We start from the raw sequence: 23,958 nt of genomic DNA on the forward strand, positions 1-23,958 counted from the left end.
ATAAATATTCTACTAAATAATAGTTTGGATTGCCTCAAGAGTGGGAGACAAAGTATAACGGCACTCAAGCCATTCCAACCTCTTCAGCCTATCATCAGTCAGGATCCTGAGATCAGACTGAATAAGTTTTCAGCTTTATCAAACCCTTCAGTGGTTCTCAACCCCAAAATTCTTCTTCTTCTCTTAACCACTTATATCTTCTTCACCTACAGCTGGAACTTTACAACTGCCACTTCAGCTCATCTGTCAGCCCCTTTTCTCCCTCCTTACAGAGGCCACCAACTGTTCAACCCTTTCTTCTGCAAAATTAAGCTTTACACATCTCTTACTGTTACTACACATGCTTCCCTTGGTATAGTAATTTTAAACTGCTCTGAGGAGATAGGAAGAAGTACAAAAACTTGATTCCATAATCATATTAAATCCTATGTAAGCTGCCAAAACTAAATTGAGAGAGGAATCTTTCCCATCCACTGTGGCAACTAGAGAAAAAATATTAACATCTTAAAATATTGCTGGCAAAAAAATTAGAAAGCTATATAGGAACATAAATATCCTAAAACTTAACAAGATAAAAATGTGCAAACACGATGTGGTGAAGAACAGTGACTCTTCTGTCCCATTACCATGTTATACTCTCAAAGAATATTTCTAGATGGAGAAAACTCGATCCTTGGACCTACTTTAAAAGGAGGAACTGTTCACTTGGTATTCTTCCGTACTCTTTTTCATAAAAAATTTTGTTAGACCTTTACTCAAACTAACAAGAACAGTCTGTGAAATGAAACTTAGAAGACATCAAAATGCAACCATCACTAATAAAACTTATTTAGTAAAACTTACCTAAATTATCTAGTACTTTAACAATACTAATGAGGATTCTTAGCACCATGTAGGCAAACCGGAGTTAGAGTAACGAGCCATCCTTTTGAGATATTTTCCCTTTTAGACAAAATGGTTTTTGATGGATCTACATATTCTGTTACAACCTATTTTTCAAATTTGGACTTAAGTCCTGAGCCAACTATATTTGTTCTATGTGGGTGATATTAGAGTGGTCCTTTAGGAAAAAGAACACCACTTTATTTTCTTTCTTTCTTTCTTTCTTTCTTTCTTTCTTTCTTTCTTTCTTTCTTTCTTTCTTTCTTTCTTTCTTTCTTTCTTTCTTTCTTTCTTTCTTTCTTTCTTTCTTTCTTTCTTTCTTTCTTTCTTTCTTTCTTTCTTTCTTTCTTTCTTTCTTTCTTTCTTTCTTTCTTTCTTTCTTTCTTTCTTTCTTTCTTTCTTTCTTTCTTTCTTTCTTTCTTTCTTTCTTTCTTTCTTTCTTTCTTTCTTTCTTTCTTTCTTTCTTTCTTTCTTTCTTTCTTTCTTTCTTTCTTTCTTTCTTTCTCTCTTTCTCTCTTTCTCTCTTTCTGCCCTCAGTTAGTTCCACTATGCCTTGGAAACCAATGCACATTTACTCCCCGTCACATCTCTCAATCACATTGCAGTTACATAAGAGATGTAACTATGGTTATAAAATGTCCTTTACTCTGAAAGAAGGAGTTTCAGTACAATGGGAATCCCTCTGGTATTTGAAGTCATGCTTGGTATTTCTATCAGTATTAGATACATGGTCCTGCTAGGATGATTGGCTAATCCAGGAGCAAACAACTCTGCTGCTATTCTGGGGACATTTGTGAAAATACAAAAAGATAAACCATTTAATGTATTTCATTTTAGAGTTTTGTGTTTTGTTGCAGCTTTGTCTGCAATGGAGTAATTGTTTAGTATATTGTTCAATATAGTTCCTCTGAGTCCAGAGCTGAGTTTATGTTTGAAGATCTCACCACCCATTGCTTTCAATGTGGTTTCCAACAATCCATCGTACCGTTCAATTTTTACAGAGGCTGGTTTGTGTTAGGGAATATGAAATGCCCTCTTCATACCATGCTCTTTGGCCTAGGTGTCTATGAGGTGATTTTTAAGATGAGTCTGGTTATCTGACTCAGTTCTTTCTGGGGTGCCATGTTGCTACAGGACTTCTTTTTCAAGGCTCAATATGGTGATCCCAGCAGTGGTGTGAGGCACAGGGCACATCTCCAGCCATCCAGGTCCAGTGGTTTCTTCCACCATTGTAAGAACAATGGCCTTGCAGTGCCCACCTTGTGGGTTTGCAGGAGTGTGATGCAATCCATCAGCCAGGCCTCCCCATATTTATATTTCAACCACTGTCCCCCATATCACAGAGGCTTTACCCATTTGGCCTGTGTAAGGCCCCAGTCAACTTGGTAGATGGGACTTTTGAAGAGGCTTCATGTACTCTGGATGCACAGGAGGAATACTGACAAGATATTCTCAAGGGGTCAAAACAACACAAAAGACTTTACTAGCAAACTTACAAAAATCAGGGAACTAGCAAACTTAAGAAAACCAGGGAACTGGCATCCAGTCAACACAAAACATTTCTCAAAGCATTAACTTGGCCCATTCAGTTCAGCAAATACTATGTTTATCTGATGTTAAGTTACAATATTTCAAGAAGAGAGAATTAGAAGACAAAGAAAAAAGAGAAAGAAAGACAAAGAAGACCTAGAAAAGCACATATATATAGCTACCAACTCCTGGGTTCCAACGGTGTTCAGACAGAATTTCTAAGAATGAAGTAAGTTCTAGACAATTAGAGGGCCTCTTGTTCAGCCTTAAATACCTCTTGACCTTCCTGGGCCTTTCCCCCAAGTGGGACTTCTGGTCATTTGACCACTCAGAAACTGGGTTAAAGGCTCATGGGGTGGATGTGGAGCATTGTGCCAGGGATTGGCAGGCTCTGCCAAGCTGGGATACTGGTTCTAACGGGGTGGTGTATGCAGGGCAGTGTGCTGCTTCGCCAAGACAAGGCCCAACCTGTCCCTTCTCCTCTGCATGCATCCCAAAACGTCCTGAGACGTCAATCTTTCCAGTCTCTCACAGCCTGCTTGATTGCAGTGTATGTTTTACAGTTGAGGATAACCTGGGAGACGGTGGCTGTGTTTCTGTCCACAGCTCAAACATGAGCCCACCTGTATGTTGCATGTCTTCCTTAATGGCTTAAGGTGTCATGGGCCCACTAAGCCAGAAATAATTCACACTTATGCTGTCAATCCAGATCCACCTGAGACACTTTAATCTTAGCAGCTTGATCCACCTATCCATTGTTGTGGTGTTCTTCAGTAGCCCGACTGTTGGATGTTTGTGCATCTCCATGACGTACTTTTACAGCCAAGTTCTCTACCTCTGCAGTGATGTGCTGCCACATTTCAGCAGCCCAGATTAGTTTCCCTCTGTGCTGCCAATGCGTCTTTCTTTCCATAGGTCTAACTACACAGAGAGCATTTGCTACTGTCAACAAGTCAGTGTTGGAGTAGAGCACTGGCCATTTATCTCTTTCAGTCATATCAGTAAAATGCAGCTAGACGACCTTCAGCTCTGCAACCTAACTTGATCCACCTTGTTCCTTAATAGCTTTTGTGACTCACTGCATAGGACTCCATACAGCTTTTAATTTTTTATGTATCCCTACAATACAGCAGGAACTGTCAGTTAAGAGGATGTATCACTTTTCTTTTTCAGGTGGTTGATTATATGGTGTGGCCCCCTTAGCAGATGACATCTTTTCCTTCTCGTCCTCTGCAGATAGTTCAAAATTTTTCCCTCAGGCCAATTCATGAAGATTTCCAAGATCCCTGGGTGACTAGGTTTTCCTATTCAAGCTTGTCATGTGATCAATGTGATCCACTTACTCATGTAGCAAAAGAGGCATGATGTGTGGAAGGGACTTTCCTTTTGAATATCCAGCACAGCAGTGGCTGTCAGGGTGCCAAGAGGAGCTGGTGCCAATCACTTCTTAAGCAGCTTGAACCCCTTCATAAGCTGCCAGTATCTCTTTTTTGGCAGGGGTGTAGTAGGCTTTGCTTCTTTTGTATTCCTGACTCCATGGCTACTGCATGAACAGTCTCCTGTTTATTTGTTTAAAAGGTTATTGTTGTTAAGGACCCTATTTGAAACCATTCTTCTTCCCAGTCACTTGATAGAGAGGGCTTATGATCTGAATGTAATTCAGAACATGGATTCTCCAAAAATCCACAGCACTGAGGAAAACTTGTCTTTACTTTTAGCAGGTTGGTGGGGACATAGCTGCAATTTTCTTGACCACATCCATAGGAATCTGATGATATGCCATTTTATCCCTAAAAACTGATATTCTTGGGCAGGTCCCTTGACTTTGCTTTATGGCAATACCAGCCTTCAGGGGGATATGGATTTTCTCCCCTTTCTCAAAACTTCCTCAGCTGTTTTGCCCCACATGATGTACTCCACTGTTCTGGAGCCTCACCCTTTTCCAGTGCAGTCTGAATCAGTCCATGGCAAATAGTGAAGCTGTATTTCCTCCCTTTGGACAGCTGAATCCATGTGTAGTCAACATCCCTTCAGGTGAAAACAAACTTGCTAAAGGAATGGAGAAAAATGCATTAGCAAAATATCAGTGGTGGCACCACTTTACTGCCTTGGACTCCAGTTTGTACTGAAGCTCCAGCATGTCCACAGCAGCACTCAGAGGTGATGTGACTTTGTTCAGGCCATGATTAGTCTACTGTCAGCCTCCTCTCTCCATTGGACTTATGCGCTGTCCATATAGGGATATTAAACGGTTGCTCTCCAGTTTATGAATCATCTCATGGATGGGGGTGACAGAGTCCTGGTTTGTGTGGTACTGTCGGTGCACAGTTGTGTTAGTGATCAGTTGTTGTTGTTCTTTGATCATCATCCATCCCACAGCAGAAGGTCCTCTGAGAAACCAGGCAAAGTATTCAGCTAATTTTATCTATCTAGAGAAGAGTTACCCCAAAATCCCAACAATGCCCTTTTGGATCCTTGAAATACCCTCTCTTGAGTTAATCTATGCCAAGGACACTCAGAACCTCTTGGCCAATCAGAATTGGAGTGTTTTTGCCATTCATTCCCAGTCAGGTTTGTTTCAGCTCCTATCCTGTCAGCTGTCACCCCAGAAATAGAAATAGACTCTGCCTCTATAGATCTTGATGGCATCAGGGTACATTGTGTGCCAGCATCAACTAAAGCCTTATACTCTTGCAGGTCTTCTGATGCACAAAGCCATCAGATCCACATAGTCCAATAGATCAGATTGTCCCTTTCCTCCTGCTGGAGGCACAGCCCCTCTAGTTCTAGTCATAGTAGTCATTGTTCATGTCTTGTAAATATTAACTTTAAATATCCTCTTCAAGAGGATCAGAAATAACATTCAGCCCTTCCGTTGTGTCTGTCAATTAGCCCACTGTAAACTGGAGCAGCATTTATCCTTGAAGAATTTTCTGTGGTGGTTGGCCTTCTTCTCAACTCACACACCTGTGCTGCTGAGACAGAGGTGAGTTTTCCATCCCACTTCCTCATGTCCTCTCTGTGATCATGCAGGTAAAAGCATAGGTTACCTTGTGGTGTGTACTGTCTCTTGAGAGAAACTGGAATGATAGTTCTAAAGTAGGTGTCTACTGAGACCCTGCAAACCACATTGCTGCTCCTTTTGCTTCCCCACCTCACCTTCCCTCTGCCCTCTGTGGCAGGTTGGACAGGAGAATTGGAGGTACAAAAAGTAAAGGCTATGGGTTAAGATAAGAACAATTTACTGGAAACAGCAGTTAGATAAGAACACAAACATAACAGCAACAATACTAAAAACAGAAGTGTACAAAAGAGAGAGATTCACATGCAAAATGCTCAATGCAGAGCCAGACCCAACTGCAGCCACATAAAAGACCAGAAAAGACCTCTTAACCCTGTAGGAGTCTCCCTTTTCCACTGGTAATGATGTGAGGTGATACAGAATACCCTCCAGGTTCTAGCCATGTTCCCTCTTGCTTACTGCAAAAATCATCCCTGTCCTTGCTGGAACCAGAACAAGTTTCAAGTCCTCTTCCATAAGCATGGACTTCTTCCCCGAGAACAGGTTGCTCAGAGCCCCATCCTGCACTCTTAATGTTTTCAAGTATGGAGCATCCACAACTTCTCTGGACAACCTGTTCCAGTACCTCACCACTCTCACAATAAAGAATTTATTCTGTATATCTAACCCAAATTTCCCCCTTTGAATATGTTACTCCTTGTTCTATCTCTAGAGTTCCTGATGGAGCGTCCCTCTCCAGCTTTTCTGTAGGTCCCCTTCAGATAATGGAAGGTTGCTATGAGGTCTCTATGCCGTCTTCTCTTCTTCAGGCTGAACAGCCTTGACTTTCTGAGCCTGCCTTCATACAGGAAGGACTCTGATCCCTTAATCAACTTTGTGGCCCTCCTCTGGACTTGTCCCAACAGTTCCATGCCCTTCTTATGTTGGGGGCACTGGAACTGTATGCAGTATTCCAGGTGGTGTTTCACAAAAGCAGGGTACAGGGAGAATCACTTCCCTTGACCTGCTGGCTGTGCTCCTTTTGGTGCAGCCCAGGATTCGATTGACTTTCTAGGCTGTGAGCACACACTGCTGGCTCATGTTGAGTTTTTCATCACCTGTCACAGCCAAGTCCTTCTTCACAGAACTGCTCTCAATCACTTCTCTGCCCAGCCTATAGATGCTCCTGTGATTGCCCCAACACAGATGTAGGACCTTTCACTTTGCTTTATTGAACTTCATGAGGTTTGCATTGGCCAACCTCTCAAGCCTGTTGACGTCTTTCTGGATGGCATTATTCCTTCCCTCCATCATATTGACTGCACTGCCACTTGTGGTGTGCAGAGCTTGGTGTCATCAGTGAACTTGCTGAGGGTGCACCAATCTCACTGTCCATGTTGCCAACAAAGATGTTGAACAGTGTCAGCCCCAACACCAGTTCCTGAGGGACACCACTTGTCACTGGTTTCCATGTGGACAATGAGCCATTACCACACCACTGTGTGGGTGCAGCCATCCAGCTAAGTCTTTATGCACTGAGTGGTCCATCCATCAAATACATGTCTCTCCTGTTTAGAGACAAGCAAGTCATGCAGGACAGTGTTGAGTACTTTGCACAAGTCCAGGTAAACAATGTCAATTGCTTTGCCCCTATCCACCAACTCTGTAGCTCTGTAATAGAAAGCCATCAAACTTGTCAGGCATGATTTCCCCTTAATGAAGCCATGCTGGTTATCACCAGTCATCTCTTTGTTCACCAACATGGTTTCCAGGAAAATATGCTCCTTGATCTTGCCTGGTACAGATGTGAGACTGAATTGTCTGTAGTTCCTTGGGTCTTCCACTTTCCCCTTTTAAAAAATGGAGGTTATATTTCCCTTTTTTTTCAGTCTGTCATGGTTTGATACTGGCCAGATGACAGGCACCTACAAAAGTATTTTGCTCACTCTCTTCTGTTGCAGTTCAGTAGAGGATAGAGGAAATAAAAATTAACAAAGGGCTCATGAGTTGAGATAAGGATTGGAAGAAAAACACTCTAAGGGCAAAATGGGCTCAAATTTAAAGTTATAAGGTAAATTTATTATTAACACAGTCAGGGGAGGATATAAGAGATCATTTCCCCCAGTTCCCTCCCTCTTTCCCACTGACAGTGCAGAGAGACAGGCTATGGGGTTTTGGTCAGTTTGTTACATGAGATCTTCTTCTGTTTGCTCAGAGAGAGGAGTCTTTCCTCTGCTATGCCATGAGGTCCCTCCTACGGGCAAATACTCTTCCAGAAAACTGTTGTAGCGTGGGTCACTCATCCACGGGGTGCAGTCTTCTAAGCTACTCTAGTTTGGAAGCAAGGCCCCTCACTATCTCTGGAAACAGGGGCCCTGTATCTCTATTCAGATCTCCCACAGGATCATAGCCTTCTCTGACATCCACTCGCTCCAACATGAGCACTTCTCCCACAGGCTGCAAGTGTATCTCTGCATCTCCCATGGACTTCATGTACTACAAGGGGACGGTTTGTTTTGCCATAGTCCTCACCACAGCCTGCAGTGGAATTTCATCTCCAATGCTTGAAGCGCCTCCTCCCCCTCCCTTGTCTTCCACTGAACTTAGTATTGCCATGTTGTTTTCTCTAACATGTCCTCACTTCCTCCTTGTCTGTGACTGGAAAAAAACCTGCTGCTTGTAGGTACCATTGGCAACATGTTCCACTAATTCAAAGATCTTGCAAGATCTTGCAGTGCCGAGAGGTCGATCTCATCTAGGTTCTGTGTTGAGGAGATGCTTGTTGTCTTTCTGCTGCTGGCTAGGCGACCCCGCCACCATCCTGTGGGCAGTGGTGGCTGCTGTGGCACTGGTGCTATTTAATGCCTCTCCTCATGTGGGGCACTGGGAAGGAGAAGCCGCCAGTGCTGCCCCTTCCCATCTGTCTGCGTCATGGCTGGCTAGGGGCAGCCAGGCAGGCAAGGCTCTCTGGGGCCACACCAAGATGGTGGTGGCTGCAGCAGCGCATCACCACTGGCTGTGCCAGGATGGCCCCGGGTGGCACTTCGCCACGCCTGGAAATAAAAACTGCTTGTGTACTATTTTTATTTTCTTCTTATACACTTTCACAGGGGCGGTAACAACCTCTCTAATTGGGCCAGCAGCATGTCCATCTTCAAAGCTGTTAGAGATTTATCCTTGAAGAATTTTCTGTGAAACTAAAACCTCTATTTTTAGTTTCTAGTATTGCAATATGATCTGGCTTTCTAGGTGTGTGAGACACAGTGGAAGCTTCTAGCAGCTTCTCACAGAAACTACCCCTGTAGTGCCCTACCCACTACCAAAAACCAGGCTGTGCCAAATCAACACACAGTCATCAAGAATTTCACCTGACTGCCCCAGTTTCTCAAATATGGTGGATAATAGCTTAGTAACTTCGTCTACCCTTAGGACCCATGGACGAATCTCATTAGATCCCATAGACTTGTGCACATTCTGGTTCCTTAGATGGTCTTGAACTTGATTCCCTCCTACAGTGGGCTTAGGCTCTTCACTCTCGCAGTCTTTGCATTTTCCTTTCATGACTTGGGCAGGGTGTCTGGAGCACTTGCTGTAGAAGACTGAGGCATAAAATTCATTTAGAATCTCAGTCTTCTCCATATTACAGGCCTATCCAGGTAGCCAGGTCTCCCACTTCCTGCTAGAGAGGGCTCACATTATCCCTAGTCATTTTTTTGTTATCACGATAGCTATAGAAGCTCTTTCTATTTTCTTTGACATCTCTGGCTAGACTCAATTCTAACTGGGCTTTAGCTTGTCTTTGCTTCTACCTTCAGTAAACTTCTTTTTTATCTCTGAGGTGCTCAGCAGCTCCTTATCCATGTATGGATGCCTCTTGGCATTTTTGCCCCATATTCTCTTGTTAAAATGCATTGTTCCTGAGCTTGGAGGAAGAGATCCTTGAATATTAGCCAGTATTCTTGTGCCACTCTGCTCGCCAGGGCTCTACCACAAGGTAATCTATGACACGGGTCCCCAAAGACACCAAAGTCTGCTCTCCTAAGTCCAGAGCAGGTGATCTTATTGTGTATGGTTTTATTATATGTATAATATATTATCTATTTATTGTATATTAAATATATTTATTGACAGTTTCTTTCAGGTACCTATTTTTAAAGATGCAAATTAAAAATCGTTAGATTTGTATCTGATGTGTTATAATGGATGTTGTTTTTTTATAAAAGGCAACAGTGGTTTGAAAATGCTTAATTCTGGAAGATATAGTTTGTTGTCTTTGGATGTCATTGTCAACAAATTCAGTGACTATATTGTGTTTGAACAGTTTCCTTGAAAAATTAATTCACACTAATATCTCAAAAAGGACTAGTCTGCCAACAGGAAGGCATGCTTTGGTAAATACTGATTAGAAGATTGCTGGTTGTGAAAAAAGAATACAGCAGCCTTTCTTTCTCTCCTACATCTGAAATTTATCCTTGTTCAGCTCTCACATTTATTCAGTGGAATGACTCATCTTACCTCATCTTAGCCTTCTGAAGCCACAATGACCACCTAAGATAATCTCCTGGCTCATTTCTTTCACTAGTGGGAGAAGGCAGTGCACACTTTCCTGAGGAAGTATATGACAGACAGGTGGTTTATCATTGCTATTCACCCCCAGTGACTTCCATCAGCATCTGTGTATCTGATTTCTATAAAAGGTTTGTGCTAGGTGAAGCAGTTGACTTGAATTAAAAAACAAAAAAAAAAAAAAAAAACAAAAAAAAAAAAAAAAAACAAAAAAAAAAAAAAAAAACAAAAAAAAAAAAAAAAAACAAAAAAAAAAAAAAAACCAAAAAAAACCCAACAAACCATGACCAATCCTTTTAATCGCTTATATTTGCTCATTCAGTTCCCAAAGTTCAGAACCTGAGAATGAGGGAGGTGTTTACATATTGGAGGAGTGCACACCCTTTAGAGTTCTCAGTAGCAGGACAGTACTCTGCACTTTTGGACAGTGTTAAATATTCTGTGTATTTGCTTTACAGTTTTTTACATCCCAACAGGCAGACAGATACTGTTGCAGGGCATCTGTCAGACCATCTATGTGCTTAGATAGTCTGCACATGCTCTTTAACTCTGATATGACTCTCAGAATATCCAGTTTATCAAGCTTGTCAATTATAATGAGATGGCAGATGCATGCCTATTTCTATGTAGGAATTCTTTGATATGGTTCGCTGCTTCTCAAACTTAGTAAGAATTTCTTACCAGTAATTATGGTGGCTTTCCAGAGGAGAGCGAGGAATGTGCTGAAGATCAGAAGGAAGGGTTTGCAGTCAGGTCTATTTCTGATAACTATTTTGTTAATTTATAAAGTTTGTTGTTGTTTTTACCTTTTTTTTAAAGCTATTTGATCTGCCTCTCAAAGGAATGTTATCACAAATGAGTTGATCTTAGAGTTGACTGCTAAGATCATTGAGTCCAACTGTTAACCCAGCACTGCCAAGCTCTCACTTAACTGTGTTCCTAAGTGCCACAGGTGAATTTGATTGAATTTCAAAATTATTTCAGCCACCTTGAAGCAGAATTTTTCAGGTAATAAATTTTCCTGGATTCTCTTCAGTCCATTTAGGATTATTTAAAAAAAAAAACAAAACAGATACATTAAAGGCAAACTAGCACCAGGCTCTTATTTAATACAATTAATTTGGAGTAGCTGCTCAATGAATAATGATTCAATGAATCAGCAATAGTTAAAGATAATGGATGGTAAGACAAAGACAGTGTAATTTTTTCACATGATGGTGTGAGAAACAACAGTACTTCTGTTTTTCTAAATGATTGATGCACATAATACTTTGCATAATCTGCATTGAAGAATATTGGTTCCAAGAAGCAATGATTACTCACGGTGCTATTATTGAACATGAGTTTTGAATGAGTTGCAGCATAAAGCTACCAATTACTTTTATCAATTAAGTAAAAGTCAGGAAGAACCAAAGGTCATGTTCTTTCTATAAAATTGACTGCTGTGGTTTGCGTACAGTGTTTCTGGTAGCTAGTTAAGTGGTCATAACTGCAGACTCCCTATACGTGGAATGAAGAAACAGGAGGCATATGAAGCAATGCTTACTGTTCAAATGTGAAAGTAGTGAGTACTGTTTAATATACATGAGATATATGTTGGCTGCTTGATCTAATGAAAATCATAGCATTTCCTAACCTTGTATTGTATTTCTACAATAGTGTTTCTAAGTATACTCTAATAGAGTTTTGCATGTGTATGTCAATCATTAGGAATAAGAGTAATTTATTAACAGCTACTATTCAAGAAGTTCCTTCTTGTGGCTGAATTGAAATTGTCCTCTCTTAGCTCCTGTGTTAAATTTAAAGCAATTTCTATTTTTACTTATTTCAGTTTTGAGTAGGGAACAGACAGCTGATTAATGGAAGTGGTTGACCCGCCCTGCTCTGCACTGGTATGGCCTCACCTTGAGTACTATGTGCAGTTTTGCACACCACAATATAAGATATTATACTGTTAGAAAGTGTCCATAGGAAAGCCACAAGTATGGTGAAAGATCTGGAGGGGAAGCCTTACAAAGAGTGACTGAGACCACATGATCTGTTCAGACTGGAGAAGAGAAGACTAAGAGGAAACACTGCAGTCTTCAACAATCACTTGAGGGGAAGTGAAGGGGCGGATACTGATCTCTTCCCTCTCATGACTAGTGACAGAACTCAAGGAGTCTGAGTTCAGAAGCCTTTGGGCAATGCTCTCAGGCATATGTTGTGATTCTTGGGGTGTCCTGTGTAGTGTCAGAGGCTGGACTCAGTGATACTGATGGGTCCCTTCCAACTTATCATATTCTATCATTCTATGTTTGTTTGATTCTGTGATAACCCATGGAATTATGTATATTTACCTGGCATCATTGTCACTGATCTTTGAAAAGTAATTTTTGTTGACTTCATGTATCAACATGAAAAAAACTTCAGAATCTTGTAGACCTCCAAAAGTTCTCACCTGTCAAGGTGTATGCGAGGTCTCATCCTGGGAACTGACACTCACTTTAAACCTATTTTGCTTTATACTAATCAGATTTTTGTTTTCCTTTCCTTAGATTACGGTCTTTGGTAAAGCAATTGGAGAGAGGGGAAGCTTCAGTTGTAGATCTAAAGAAGAATTTGGAATATGCAGCGACTGTTCTTGAGTCAGTATACATTGATGAAACTAGGTGAGCTTACTACAAGCATCAGCACTCATATCTAGCACCAGTTGTAATTTACATGCCAGTTGTGAAAGTTGGTAGAGCCAAGATTTATTACTTGTAGACAATATGGTTTTAATCATTAGAATATTGTATTCTGCTTAGAAGAGATCTTCAGTCCTTCATTTAAAAAGTTCTTTAGTTTCCTGGAAAAGGGAAGGAGATCAAAACCAAACATAACTGTAATACACTTTTTCTTAGAGAAATGCTTTCATAGTTTTTGCAGCCTGAGCAGACTCAACTATTTCTTCTGAACAATGTTAAATTTTTCACTTGTATGATGTCTTTGAAATTAAAAAAAAATTACTCATGAACAGAGGTAGACTGGCAAGATATTGCAGAGGAGCTCCCCCCTCTTGGTTACATGCCATTTACCCAGTGATTAATGCACTTCTAGAGTCAGCACAGATGACCAGAATGGGAGAGGAGAGGACTGTATGTTACTAACTCAGATGTTAGAAATTCCCAGAAATTACCATAAATTACCTTTGAAAGGTGGAAAGTTCAGAAATATGATGAGCTGAAGATGTAAAGATATTAGAGGATCATGTAGTTTTGCTTCAGAAGGCCGATACGCCTTGTTTCTCAGCCTAGTAGCAAATTCCACAATCTGAAATGTAAGTATGTAAGAGAATAAACAAACAGTTGAAGAGTTGTACTAATTGTACTTTTATTAGGGCTGATGAATCAAGGACTTTTAACAGCTGCTTTAATTAGAATATATATGAGTTTCTTTTTAAATAATGTTGTAGTGCTCTCTAAGGAACTCTGTTTACCCTTCTGTTTCCTCATCTTTCTAGGCGTTTACTGGACACAGAAGATGAACTCAGTGGTATCCAGTCTGACTCTGTGCCCTCAGAGGTCCGTGACTGGTTGGCTTCTACCTTCACACGGCAAATGGGAATGATGCTTAAAAGGACTGAGGAAAAACCCCGGTTCAGGAGTATTGTCCATGCAGTGCAAGCTGGGATATTTGTGGAAAGGTGAAGCGTTATGTAATTGCTTTCCACTATCTACCCAGGTACTTCAGGTTTCACCTATAGTATGTCATGGCACAATGACAGGAGGTGGAAAGGAGTACCTTAGGCCAAAAGACCTCAGAGGACTAGTGGAAGACTGCTGAATGAAGAACACTTTAATGTGCTTCTGTTAATATTTCTACATAGATCTGGGTAACACCTAAAAACATGTGATTTAGTAAAAGACTGCAAACTGAAACAGTACCTAGTCCTCTGTTCTTACTATAGTACAGATGTAATAGCACACGGTATAATTTTGACAGACAATATACACTTCTGCATAGTCCTAGATCAGGAGTGACAGCATTTAAAATTTGGACAGATCAAACTCTCCCTTTCTTCCATGTACTTCTGTGGTCTAGTATTTCTTATGAAAAAGTTCTAAGATACAGAACAAAGTTCTTTACCATATTATTACTGGAGCTAACCATAGATCAAAACTGATGTGAAAATTCTGGAGCTTAGAGAGGATTTCAAAAAAGCCATTGAGTTCTCTAAGTCTTCCCTCTTGTGATTTACATCACAACCTGTTGCTAAAACTGATTTTACTTTTTTAACGATTTAAAACATTTATTCATTTCAATTGGGATTCCTAATCTTACCTTTTCCTGTCAAGTAACCACTCTTCAGTGACCTTCTTTGTTTAAGCCAGGAGAAGGGCTGGCATATGTGAAACTGTCAGCATTCTTTGGACACCCTGAAAGACAGCAGCTCTCATATCTCTGGTGTAATTTTGTAACAGCAAAATTCAAGTCAGGAGTGGAAGAGTAGAACACCTTTCACTGTTGATCACAATTGCAGTGACAGCCTAACAGCCCTCTGTGCAGGAGGTTATGCGTATCAGACAGTGGACCACAATCCACACAGACTCACAGAAGACTCCTTTGTCATGACTATAGCCAATATTTTTGTGCGCTAAAGTTACTGTACATGTGTCAAGAGTAGCAGCAAACTGTAGTAAGACTAAACCTCTGATTTCTCCTTGGGACAGATTTCTCCAAGGTTTGACAGGCTACTTGTGAATTAACCCTCATTCTGTGGGGCATTTGCTCAACAAGGAAGTAAATGCAGAAAGCTGGCTCAGTGGGCTGTTTTCCAGCTGACCTGGATCGCTGTGACCCAAAGAAGGAAGTGTTCAGATATAATATGGCACTGGAAGAGGGTTGTGACTCTCCTGAGCTATGGGAAAGGGGTTCTGCCTCAATTGTCTCTTAAGAGAATGCTATGGAGTTTCAGACTAGAGAAAGGAAGGGATAAGAGATTCTGTGATTTGGGAATGGGCGAATATAAGTCTCCAAAGGTGAATGACTTTTTTCAGGTCTGAGTGCAGAATATGACAAACGGCAGTGAAGGAAGGCTTTACACAGGATCATTCAGATGGGAGAAAAGAACTTTCCATTATCTCCTTTTAGTCCTACAGTGCTTTAGGGCAAAGAAAAGGTGACCTGTGGAAAGACCTTCTAGCTATGACAGAGTTTCTACATTTCCCAAATCCTGTTAAACACAGTGTGTCCTGAAAACAATTTGAAAAACTTGTACATACTTTATAATCTGTTTAAAATATACTTTATAATCAAGTTTAAATTCTGGTACATAACATACTTTGTTTAATATGGTTACAGATGTTGATTATTGCCTTGTTCTTTTTCTCTCACTCCCTGAAACACAGACACATGGCAAACACTGAAAAGGTTTTATACTAATCTTGAAAACATGCAGACAAAAATAACAGCTGTATCACACTGAAGTTGATTCATTTCATACAAATTATTTCTGAAGTACACTCAGAATTAGCTTGCATGTGGGCCAGCAAGGACTAAGGGAACTGAAAGGTCAGTAAAGTTATGTGCAATGGAAAATGGGGAACATTTTGTTCATTTGAGTGTAGCCTTTCCATCTGATGAAGACCTGGTACTGGCAAATTCTTTGTCATGTTCAGCTCAGTAACCAAGCTGTGAGATACTGGGGAGTGTACAATCTCAAATTAAGCTGTACAATAAGAATAGTATTCAGAATATTGGTCAAGTTAGAAACAAAATGGAAGGAAAAAAGGTCCATATTCCAGTTAGGGTTTTCTATGCTAAACAAGGTCTCCTGTAAACAAGGTCTCCTTGTCTGTTGTTTTATGAGTTTTGTTGATTGTTTGTTTTGTTTCATTTAATTATATTTATGTGTTGCTTTATCTATTTAATCTTGGTAGAATGTACAGGCGTACTTCAAATATGGTCGGCTTGAGCTACCCACCAGCTGTAATTGGAGTGCTAAAGGTAATCCCAATAAAAAGGTGTCGAAGGGGGGTCTGTACAAAGCATAAAAATAATACTGTGATATTTGACATGATAAGGGGAGTCTTAATACTTGGTCTTTCTTTCTCTCTGACATTCAGTTAGTTCACATACATTAATCATTTAACTGGCCTAAGGAATTATCCTTTCAATAAAAGAAAGAATGAACTTTAAGACTGTGGTCATTTTCAGGTTGTGAAGGTTGCAATTCTGTTCTAGATTACAGTGATTAAAATGAAGATTTAGGAATCACTCATATTTCACAAGGAAGAAAGAAAATGCAGATGGAGAGAGATGGAGAAGGGAAAGGATCTGTTGCTGTGAGAGAAGGGAATTTCTTGCATTGTTCAGCTTCAGGTCTTCAAAGTGACAATCACTTTATAAAAATGGACCCTTCTTTGAGTTTTGAGGTTTCAGAGTGAAAACAGTCAGAAGTAGTCTGAAAAATAAACAGTGCTTCAATCCATGGAACAATGGCAAGATTCTTGACTTAGGCAGGAATTATCAAGACTACAAACAAGTTGACAACTAGCTGCCTACACAGCAGTTTTGCAGATTACGTGTTGCATGTGGTTCAACCACGTCATGCAATGGTGAAAAAAGGTGATATAGTGGAGCAATACAGAGGGGTATTAAGTATAAAACTCATTAAGACATCTTGCAGCATTTCTTCACACTTGAAAGATTTGCAGTTAAGCTATCCTTTTCATTTTGAATAGTAGAACTCATCAAAAGATGTGGTGGAATTGCAAGAAGAATGATCAAACATGCCCTTCCTATACAGAATCAAAGTATCCACCCGCATCTTTTTCCAACTGCGTATTGACTAGTGCTAGCTTCACTTGCTTCTCTCCTGAAAGGGGATATAAATTCTTTGTTATATTGCAACTACAGTCTATAGCATCTTATGAGAGAAGATATCTATAATGGTACCTCTTCTCCTGAGTTCCTCCGCAGTAACAAGACAGTTGAAGAATCATCACCTACTCGCAACCGACTTAAGCCTTATAGAATTCCTCAATTTTTTCTATCTTTTCAAATGATTAGGTTGTAAAAAGAAGCGATCATCTTAGAATAAGTTAAAACAAACCAATAACAACAAAGGCATTGACTAATTTTCCTCAGAGTGAAATAGCATCTGCCTGGTCACTGTGCACTCTAGAATATATATTTTTTTCCAAAATTGTTTTGAGAACATGTCTTTGTTTGGATGTTTTTGGAGTTGGTAATGGATTTGGTTGAAATGGGAGTTACTTTGAAGAAACCAAAACAGTCTCCCTAGCAAAGTAGTCCCAGCACCAAGCCTAATGGAGTTCAAGAAGCGTTTGGATGATGCTCTCAGGCACATGGTGTGACTCTTGGGGATGTCCTGTGAAGGACCAGGAGGTGGACTTGACAATCCTTGTGGGTCCTTTCCAACTCAGCATATTCTATGATTCTGTGAAGTCTTCTGTCTTAAAAATCATATTTCGTCTGAAATCTCTCAGTCCCATTTCCTCCATTGAAAATGGTGTATTTTGTTGCTTGCTTCAGTCCAGTAAGGTCAATTAAAAAACCCTTACAGTGACCTGACTGCTCAGTGTGCTCTGTAAAATGACTTGATGATTTAAGCATGCAAAAGGGTGTAGGAGTGTACCACACACACACACACATCTTCAGCTGCTCTGGATTGCCATAATCAACATTCTCCTCAGAGTCATGCTAATAAGGACAAGGATTGAGATGAAATGAAGTCAAAACAAGCTTATTTTTTAACTACAAATTCTCATTTTTGCTGCTGTGGTCAAGAGCACATCTGCACTTCATAACTCAAAGCTGTGGTATCACAGCTTTGCAACAGATGTTGGTTTTAAAAAGAATGAAATACTGCAATTTCTACAAAAAAATGAAGGCTGTAGCAGCACAAGTTCTAGATGTATAATCTGTCCCATTTTTTCAGTGGATGAGAAGTTAGGCTTTTTTTTTAATTTAGTGCACAGCATCCCTCTCTCTTTATATATATTTTATACTATTTTTTCTACTGCAGTAATCTGTTGCCTTTCTGTGTGACATGGGTGTGAAGATAAAAGACTGGTTGCCATAAAAGGGCAATCAGCCTTGTCTTTCATTTGAATAGTGGTTATACAAACCATTCATAGAGACATGTTTACAGGGTACGCTGTGGTGATCTGTTGTTCATCAGTCTAGTGCTGGAGACGGAACTTCACTGTCTAACATTAATTACTGCTGAAGGAGTTACATGTTTAGAATTGAATTTTTCAGCCTTTTTTGATGCCCATGCCATGACAGGAATATTTTCTAGGCTAGCAAATATACAGGTAATGAACACAGAACCTGTAGTCACAATGTCTGCAGTATAGACTTCTGCTTATCTGTGGCTACAAAAATGTTGTGCCTTCCAGTAAGGATGAGCAGGATAACATCTATCCCTGAATTTGCTTGTTGAGTTATATATCAAGTCCCCAAAGGTTAAGAAGAGACAGAAAACTAGGAAACTGAGCATTTAGAAAGAATTAGCGTTTCTCTTCATCTCTTGCTAGATAATGAATGCTGTCACCTCCCACAGCCTTCCCTAACATTTGAGATTCACACTCAAACTTCTGCAAGAAGATTAGACCTTAAAGTTTAGATGTAGGAGCTGAGAAGTGAACTTGCCCTCCTTGATCTCTTGACTGACCAGCCTGAAACACTAGTAGGTAATTTACAGCTGACTGTAACTTTCCCAACTGGAATTAGATATTTATTCTTCTGTTATAAAGGTTAGAATTTTATATAATTGTTAGCACTTAGTGTATCACATCAGCCCAAATAGGACCATCTCAATGTCTCAGGTACTAAAACAAATAAGGATTTTTACCTTTTAGGATTCATCTTTTGGTGATTAAATTCCAGTGTAGAGAATTGCTGTGTTTAGAATAAACAAACAGCATATGTGTTCTTAATGGAAGCTTCTTAAACATAAATCACACAGCACTAATAAGTATACTGATACATATTCATTGGTTAAATGGATTATGAAGAATATATTGAAAAATAAATGATGCCTTTACATCACCACTGGAATTCTCAAATTGTGAGAGAAAGCGAAGAAATGGAATGATACTGTAAAAATGATAACCATATTAACTGTCTTTTCTACCTCCTCTTTCAGAATGTAGACAACTGGTCCTTTGATGTATTTGCGCTAAATGATGCCAGTGGGGATCATGCACTGAAATTCATTTTCTATGAACTTCTCACACGCTATGATCTGATCCATCGTTTCAAGGTCAGTAGTTAGAAGATGGCTATCTTTTTTCAACTTCCCTTTCATCCTGCTTTTTTCAATTAAAAATGCAATTTTAGTGATCTTTGAAGAATTTGTGAACATTGCACTTTCCCTAATAAGCAAAAACAGATGTGATTTAAATAGTACTGTCAATTGCAATGACATGCCATGAACTAGGTGGGGTTCTAAATGAAATCCATCGGAAATACCACATTTGGCCCTCTGAGAATGATGGTGTCATTTTCCTGAGCTTCATAGGCACAAAAGAGAACAGGAGAGTATGAAAGCAAATTCAAATTCATTCCAATTAGATTGGCCAGCAGGCCAAAGTAGGTGATTCTACTCCCAAGTCAACTCTCTTAAGACCCCATTTGGAGTACTGCATCCAGATCATCCAGGTCTGGAGTTCTCAGCATAGGAAAGACATGGACTGTTGGAGCCATTGTAGAGGAGGGCCACAGAAATTATCAGAGGGCTGGAGCACCTTTCCTGTGAGGAACAGAGTCAATGATGTTTTTAAGCCTGGAGAAGAGAAGGTTCTGTGGATTGTTTATTGCAGCCTTCTGGTACTTGTAGGGGACGTATAAGAAAAATGGAAGAAAACTTTATAGCAGGGCCTGTTGCAATAGGACAAGGGCTAATGATTTTAAACTAAAAGTGGGTAGATTTAAACTAGATATAAGGGAACATGTCCCTGTTCATTGCAGGGCAGGTTGTCTAAGTGACTTTTCAAAGTTCCTTCCAGCCCAAACTATTCTATAATTTTGTAATTGTTACAGAGGTTTCCTCCAACTTTGAAGAGGAAATATTGCCATCCAGTTCTTGACCACTGGCCCCATGCAGATACTCTGTCATCCCTTCCACTGCTGACATGTCCATTTCCGAGGGGTTCCCAGCTCACTTTGACTGGAAAGAGTTTACAGATGCCTAGATTTTTCAGGAACTGCCTATGCCTGATGAGACACCAAGATGTCTGCTTAGAACTGCATCCTCTGCTTAAATGTACCTAAGAGGAGAATAGCAGTCATCTTTTATATGGAAACTTTAGCGTTGAATATATTTGCTGTCTGAGCAGAGGAAACTGGAGAACCCATGTTGTCAGTAACATATGTTACCACCTGCATAGATACCTTTCTAGAAATCCCCTGAATTGCATTTTGTCAGGTAATTGCAGTTACTCTTGAAGGCAGAAAAACATGGCAATCCCATTGGATGGGCAGGCTAGATTTTGCTGTGAAAACCCAGAGGTCTGATAAATTATAGTCCTCTTAGACTGTCTAGGATTTGCTATATCATGTGTTTCATTAGAAAATTTTAAATATGAATAGTAAAGCAGAGATATATTCCAGTTGGTCATGAAGGTAACAGGCAGTTGCTTGCAATCTATTTGAAAATATTTCTCCATGGCAATCAATCCAGTGATTGCTGTTACTTTTCATACTCTGTGTGTGCTCCAGACAACATTTCATAATATATATATTTTGTGTATTTATTTGTGAGGAGTCACGTATAATGTAATTATGGATGGGAAAACCAATTTTAAGTAGTAACCTGAATTCACTCTCTCTCTTGAATGACTATTTCAAATGTTCTAGCACTTTGTTTGTGAAGTACACATGGCTCTTTGAGAACCTATTATCAAAATACTCCTGTCTGAATGCTAGCCATTAAAGCTGGGAGTTTTTGGGGGGTTTTGTTTGTTTGTTTGGTGATGCTTCTTTGTTGCTTTTTTTTTCCCTTTCTTTAATTCTGTGCTGCTTTACTTAGATTCCCATATCTGCCTTGGTGTCTTTTGTGGAAGCTCTGGAGGCTGGCTACAGTAAACACAAAAATCCTTATCACAACCTAATGCATGCTGCAGATGTCTCACAGACAGTCCATTATCTCCTTTTCAAGACAGGCACTGTGGTAAGTAAAAGACTTGGCATCCTGAATATATAGTGAGTTTACAAGAGTTTCTGGTTATTAATTGAGATAATGCACAGTGGAAGCTGTTTACACTGTAGACACATTTAATTTGATATGGCTGGAATAAAAAAGGTAAAGACTTTGTATTATTTAGGAACAGAGGGTAAATGAAGTTGTTGATAACTCATTTAACAGTTATGTTAGGATGAATGACAGGATGAATGAGAAACCCAAGCTTGGTTTTTCACTCTGCCACAGATCTTCTGTGTGAATTTGCCAACACACATTTACTGGGATTCATTTCACCTAATATGAAGAATTGTATTGTCTAAGCTTTCTTCTTAACTTAAGGTAGGGACAGAGTACATCCAAGTGATAATTCATTCCACTTATCTGAGCATAATAAGTGCTGGGATCTGGAAATGCTGACCTCAGTCCACTTCTCTACAGCAAAAATATCTGAATTGGCTTGCACAGAAACCTACAGACAGCTGAAGTCTGACAACAATGACAGGAATGGACAGGGGCATAAAAAAAACTTAGTTCCCACAGTGGTTCTCAAGACAAACAACAGAAATACATTTGAGGATGGACTAGAGAAATTGAAGGAAGATAGATTCCAGAGTGAAGTGATTCCATTGCAGTTTGGATTTAGCTGGAGGCTCAGAAAGTTGCTGGCCTACATGGCTGGGGGGAGAATAAATAGCAGGGAAAGTTCAAAGGATACTTATGTATTCATTCTATTCTTCTTTCTCCTGGCTACTGCTGCAGCCAGAAAGAAGAATGAAATTACCTTTAGTCTGATTATGTGGAGCAGATCTTTTCCCCACTTATTTGCCTCACTTTTTTCCACGCATCTAATTTGCCCTTGCTCTTGCACTGGCAGAAGTGTAGAGGCAAAAGTGACAGTGAAAGGGAGGTTAATCTGTTAAATGTTTACCAGTTATCTCCTGTTATACCAGGGCCATTCAGTGATTGCTCTGTTTGTGGCTGGTACTTGAATACATGTAATTCTGTTCTATTGCATTTCATTTCTCTGAGGTCCTTTCACTAAGCAGTGTGCAGTTCCAGGGTCATGGACTCTTTGTATTGCAGAGCAGACACATGAACCCAGGTCAGCAGATGTTGAAGCTCTTACTGCAGCTCAGGCCTTCTTGAACACTCCCCAGTTGTTACAAACTCTGTATCTAGAACTGTTGAAAAAACGGGTAAGGAAAAACCAAGTGCCTCAATCTAACCAAATTCTAACACTTTCTCATGCAAGGAACACCTTTGACCAACTAAAAATATCACTATAAAAATTGTCTGTCAGCAACACTTGTGGTGATATTTGTTTGCTGATGATACCTTTTTCTGTGCAGCTCAATAGCAAACCCAAAATACTGACACCAGTGTCTACTGGGTGATGGAGTATAAGAGAGAGAGGTACAAGCTAACAAGGCATAGTGCAGTACTTGCTATGTCTTTTAGGCTAGTTTCAACCACTGTAGAGTTGCTCACACTTGGGAACTGTTTTGTGCATATGATCTGTATTTCTGCAGTTCTTTGATTGCTGCAAAGATGTTGCTTTCAATTCTGAAGCCAGAACTGGATGTTCTTCCTTGAGGAGTCACATGCTCCACAGCCTCCTGTTAACATCATAAGTTTCCTGTGTTGAATGTAGATTACACTTGTGAATTGCAGTCACACATTAATTAGAGCAGTAAATGCTGCTATTTATCAGAAGCAGATTTGGAAGGACTTAGGTGCTATCTGTCTCAAGGGGTGATTCAGACAGGCTGATCCTGATGGAAATTGTGTCACTCGCTTCTGATTTTGCCTGAAGTAGAAAGCACTTAGGTCAGAATTGAAGCAAATACAGTTACCTACTCAAAACCACCTGTGAGATACTAAATTGATCACTGTTGCTTTTAGGACATTAGTTACTGAAAATGCACTGCAAGCTGTAGTCAGTAGGAGCAGGTGCAATGTTGAGTAATGTGAATTGTATTTGAGTGGTATTCCTCTAGAATTGTATTCTAGAGGAAATGGATTTGCTTTTTCACCCCAAAACAATGGAAGAAGGGCAGATTTCATGCTCCCAAAGACTACTGGATTACAACAGTTGCCCAAATATAGCTGACCTCCATCCTATGCATATTCAGAACTACCTTTTTTTCCATCTTGCTGCTTCTTGATCTGTTAGTCATTTAGCAACAACTCAGATGTGAGTGAACGACTATATTTTGTTCTAGCCTGCAATGCAATGTGCTGAATGGGATTTCCTATGCTGCCTCTGAGTGCAATAAAGCAAGGAAAGTGTTAAAAAAGAGACAAACAGAAGGACATGAAAATACATGAGTAAGCAATGGAGAAATGCAGGCTTTTTTCCTCTGAGAGAGAGAATGCAGCAGACTAAAAAGAAATAAAAATCCAAAGCAAAAAGAACCCCCCCAAAACCAAACTAAACCAACCTCTGTTTCAGAGGAAAAGATGATCTGAAATCATAGAATAAACCAGATTGGAAAAGACCTTTGAGATCATCAAGTCCAACCTATGACCTAACACTACCTTATCAACAAGACCATGGCACTAAGTGCTACATCCAGTCTTTTCTTAACCACCTTCAGGGATGATGACTCCAACACCTCCTTTGGCAGCCCACTGTAATCCCCAATCACTCTTTCTGTGGAGAATGTTTTCCTAATGTCCAGTCTACACCTCCACTGGTGCAGCTTAAACTCTTCTTGTCCTGCAGCTAGTTGCCTCAGAGAAGACATCAACTGCCACCTGCCTACCTCCTTTGAGAGAGTTGTAGAGAGTGATAAGGTCTCTC

At 40.0% G+C, this 23,958-nt stretch overlaps 1 protein-coding gene across 1 annotated transcript in view; it reads left to right on the forward strand.

Annotated features, from left to right (window-relative positions):
• LOC102032521 (calcium/calmodulin-dependent 3',5'-cyclic nucleotide phosphodiesterase 1C) overlaps window positions 1–21,143 on the forward strand; it is a gene marked incomplete at its 3' end in the record, with an annotated part of 110,056 nt that extends 88,913 nt beyond the window's left edge. Inside the window, exons 3-7 of the mRNA XM_005429308.2 lie at window positions 12,517–12,630; window positions 13,464–13,646; window positions 15,883–15,949; window positions 19,119–19,235; window positions 21,003–21,143. Of these exons, the coding sequence (XP_005429365.1) occupies window positions 12,517–12,630; window positions 13,464–13,646; window positions 15,883–15,949; window positions 19,119–19,235; window positions 21,003–21,143 (622 nt within the window). The remainder of the gene's footprint in view (window positions 1–12,516; window positions 12,631–13,463; window positions 13,647–15,882; window positions 15,950–19,118; window positions 19,236–21,002) is intronic.
• Between the last annotated feature and the right edge of the window lie 2,815 nt (window positions 21,144–23,958).

This window comes from Geospiza fortis, unplaced genomic scaffold (assembly GCF_000277835.1).
Source record: "Geospiza fortis unplaced genomic scaffold, GeoFor_1.0 scaffold197, whole genome shotgun sequence".
Lineage (NCBI taxonomy): Eukaryota > Metazoa > Chordata > Aves > Passeriformes > Thraupidae > Geospiza > Geospiza fortis.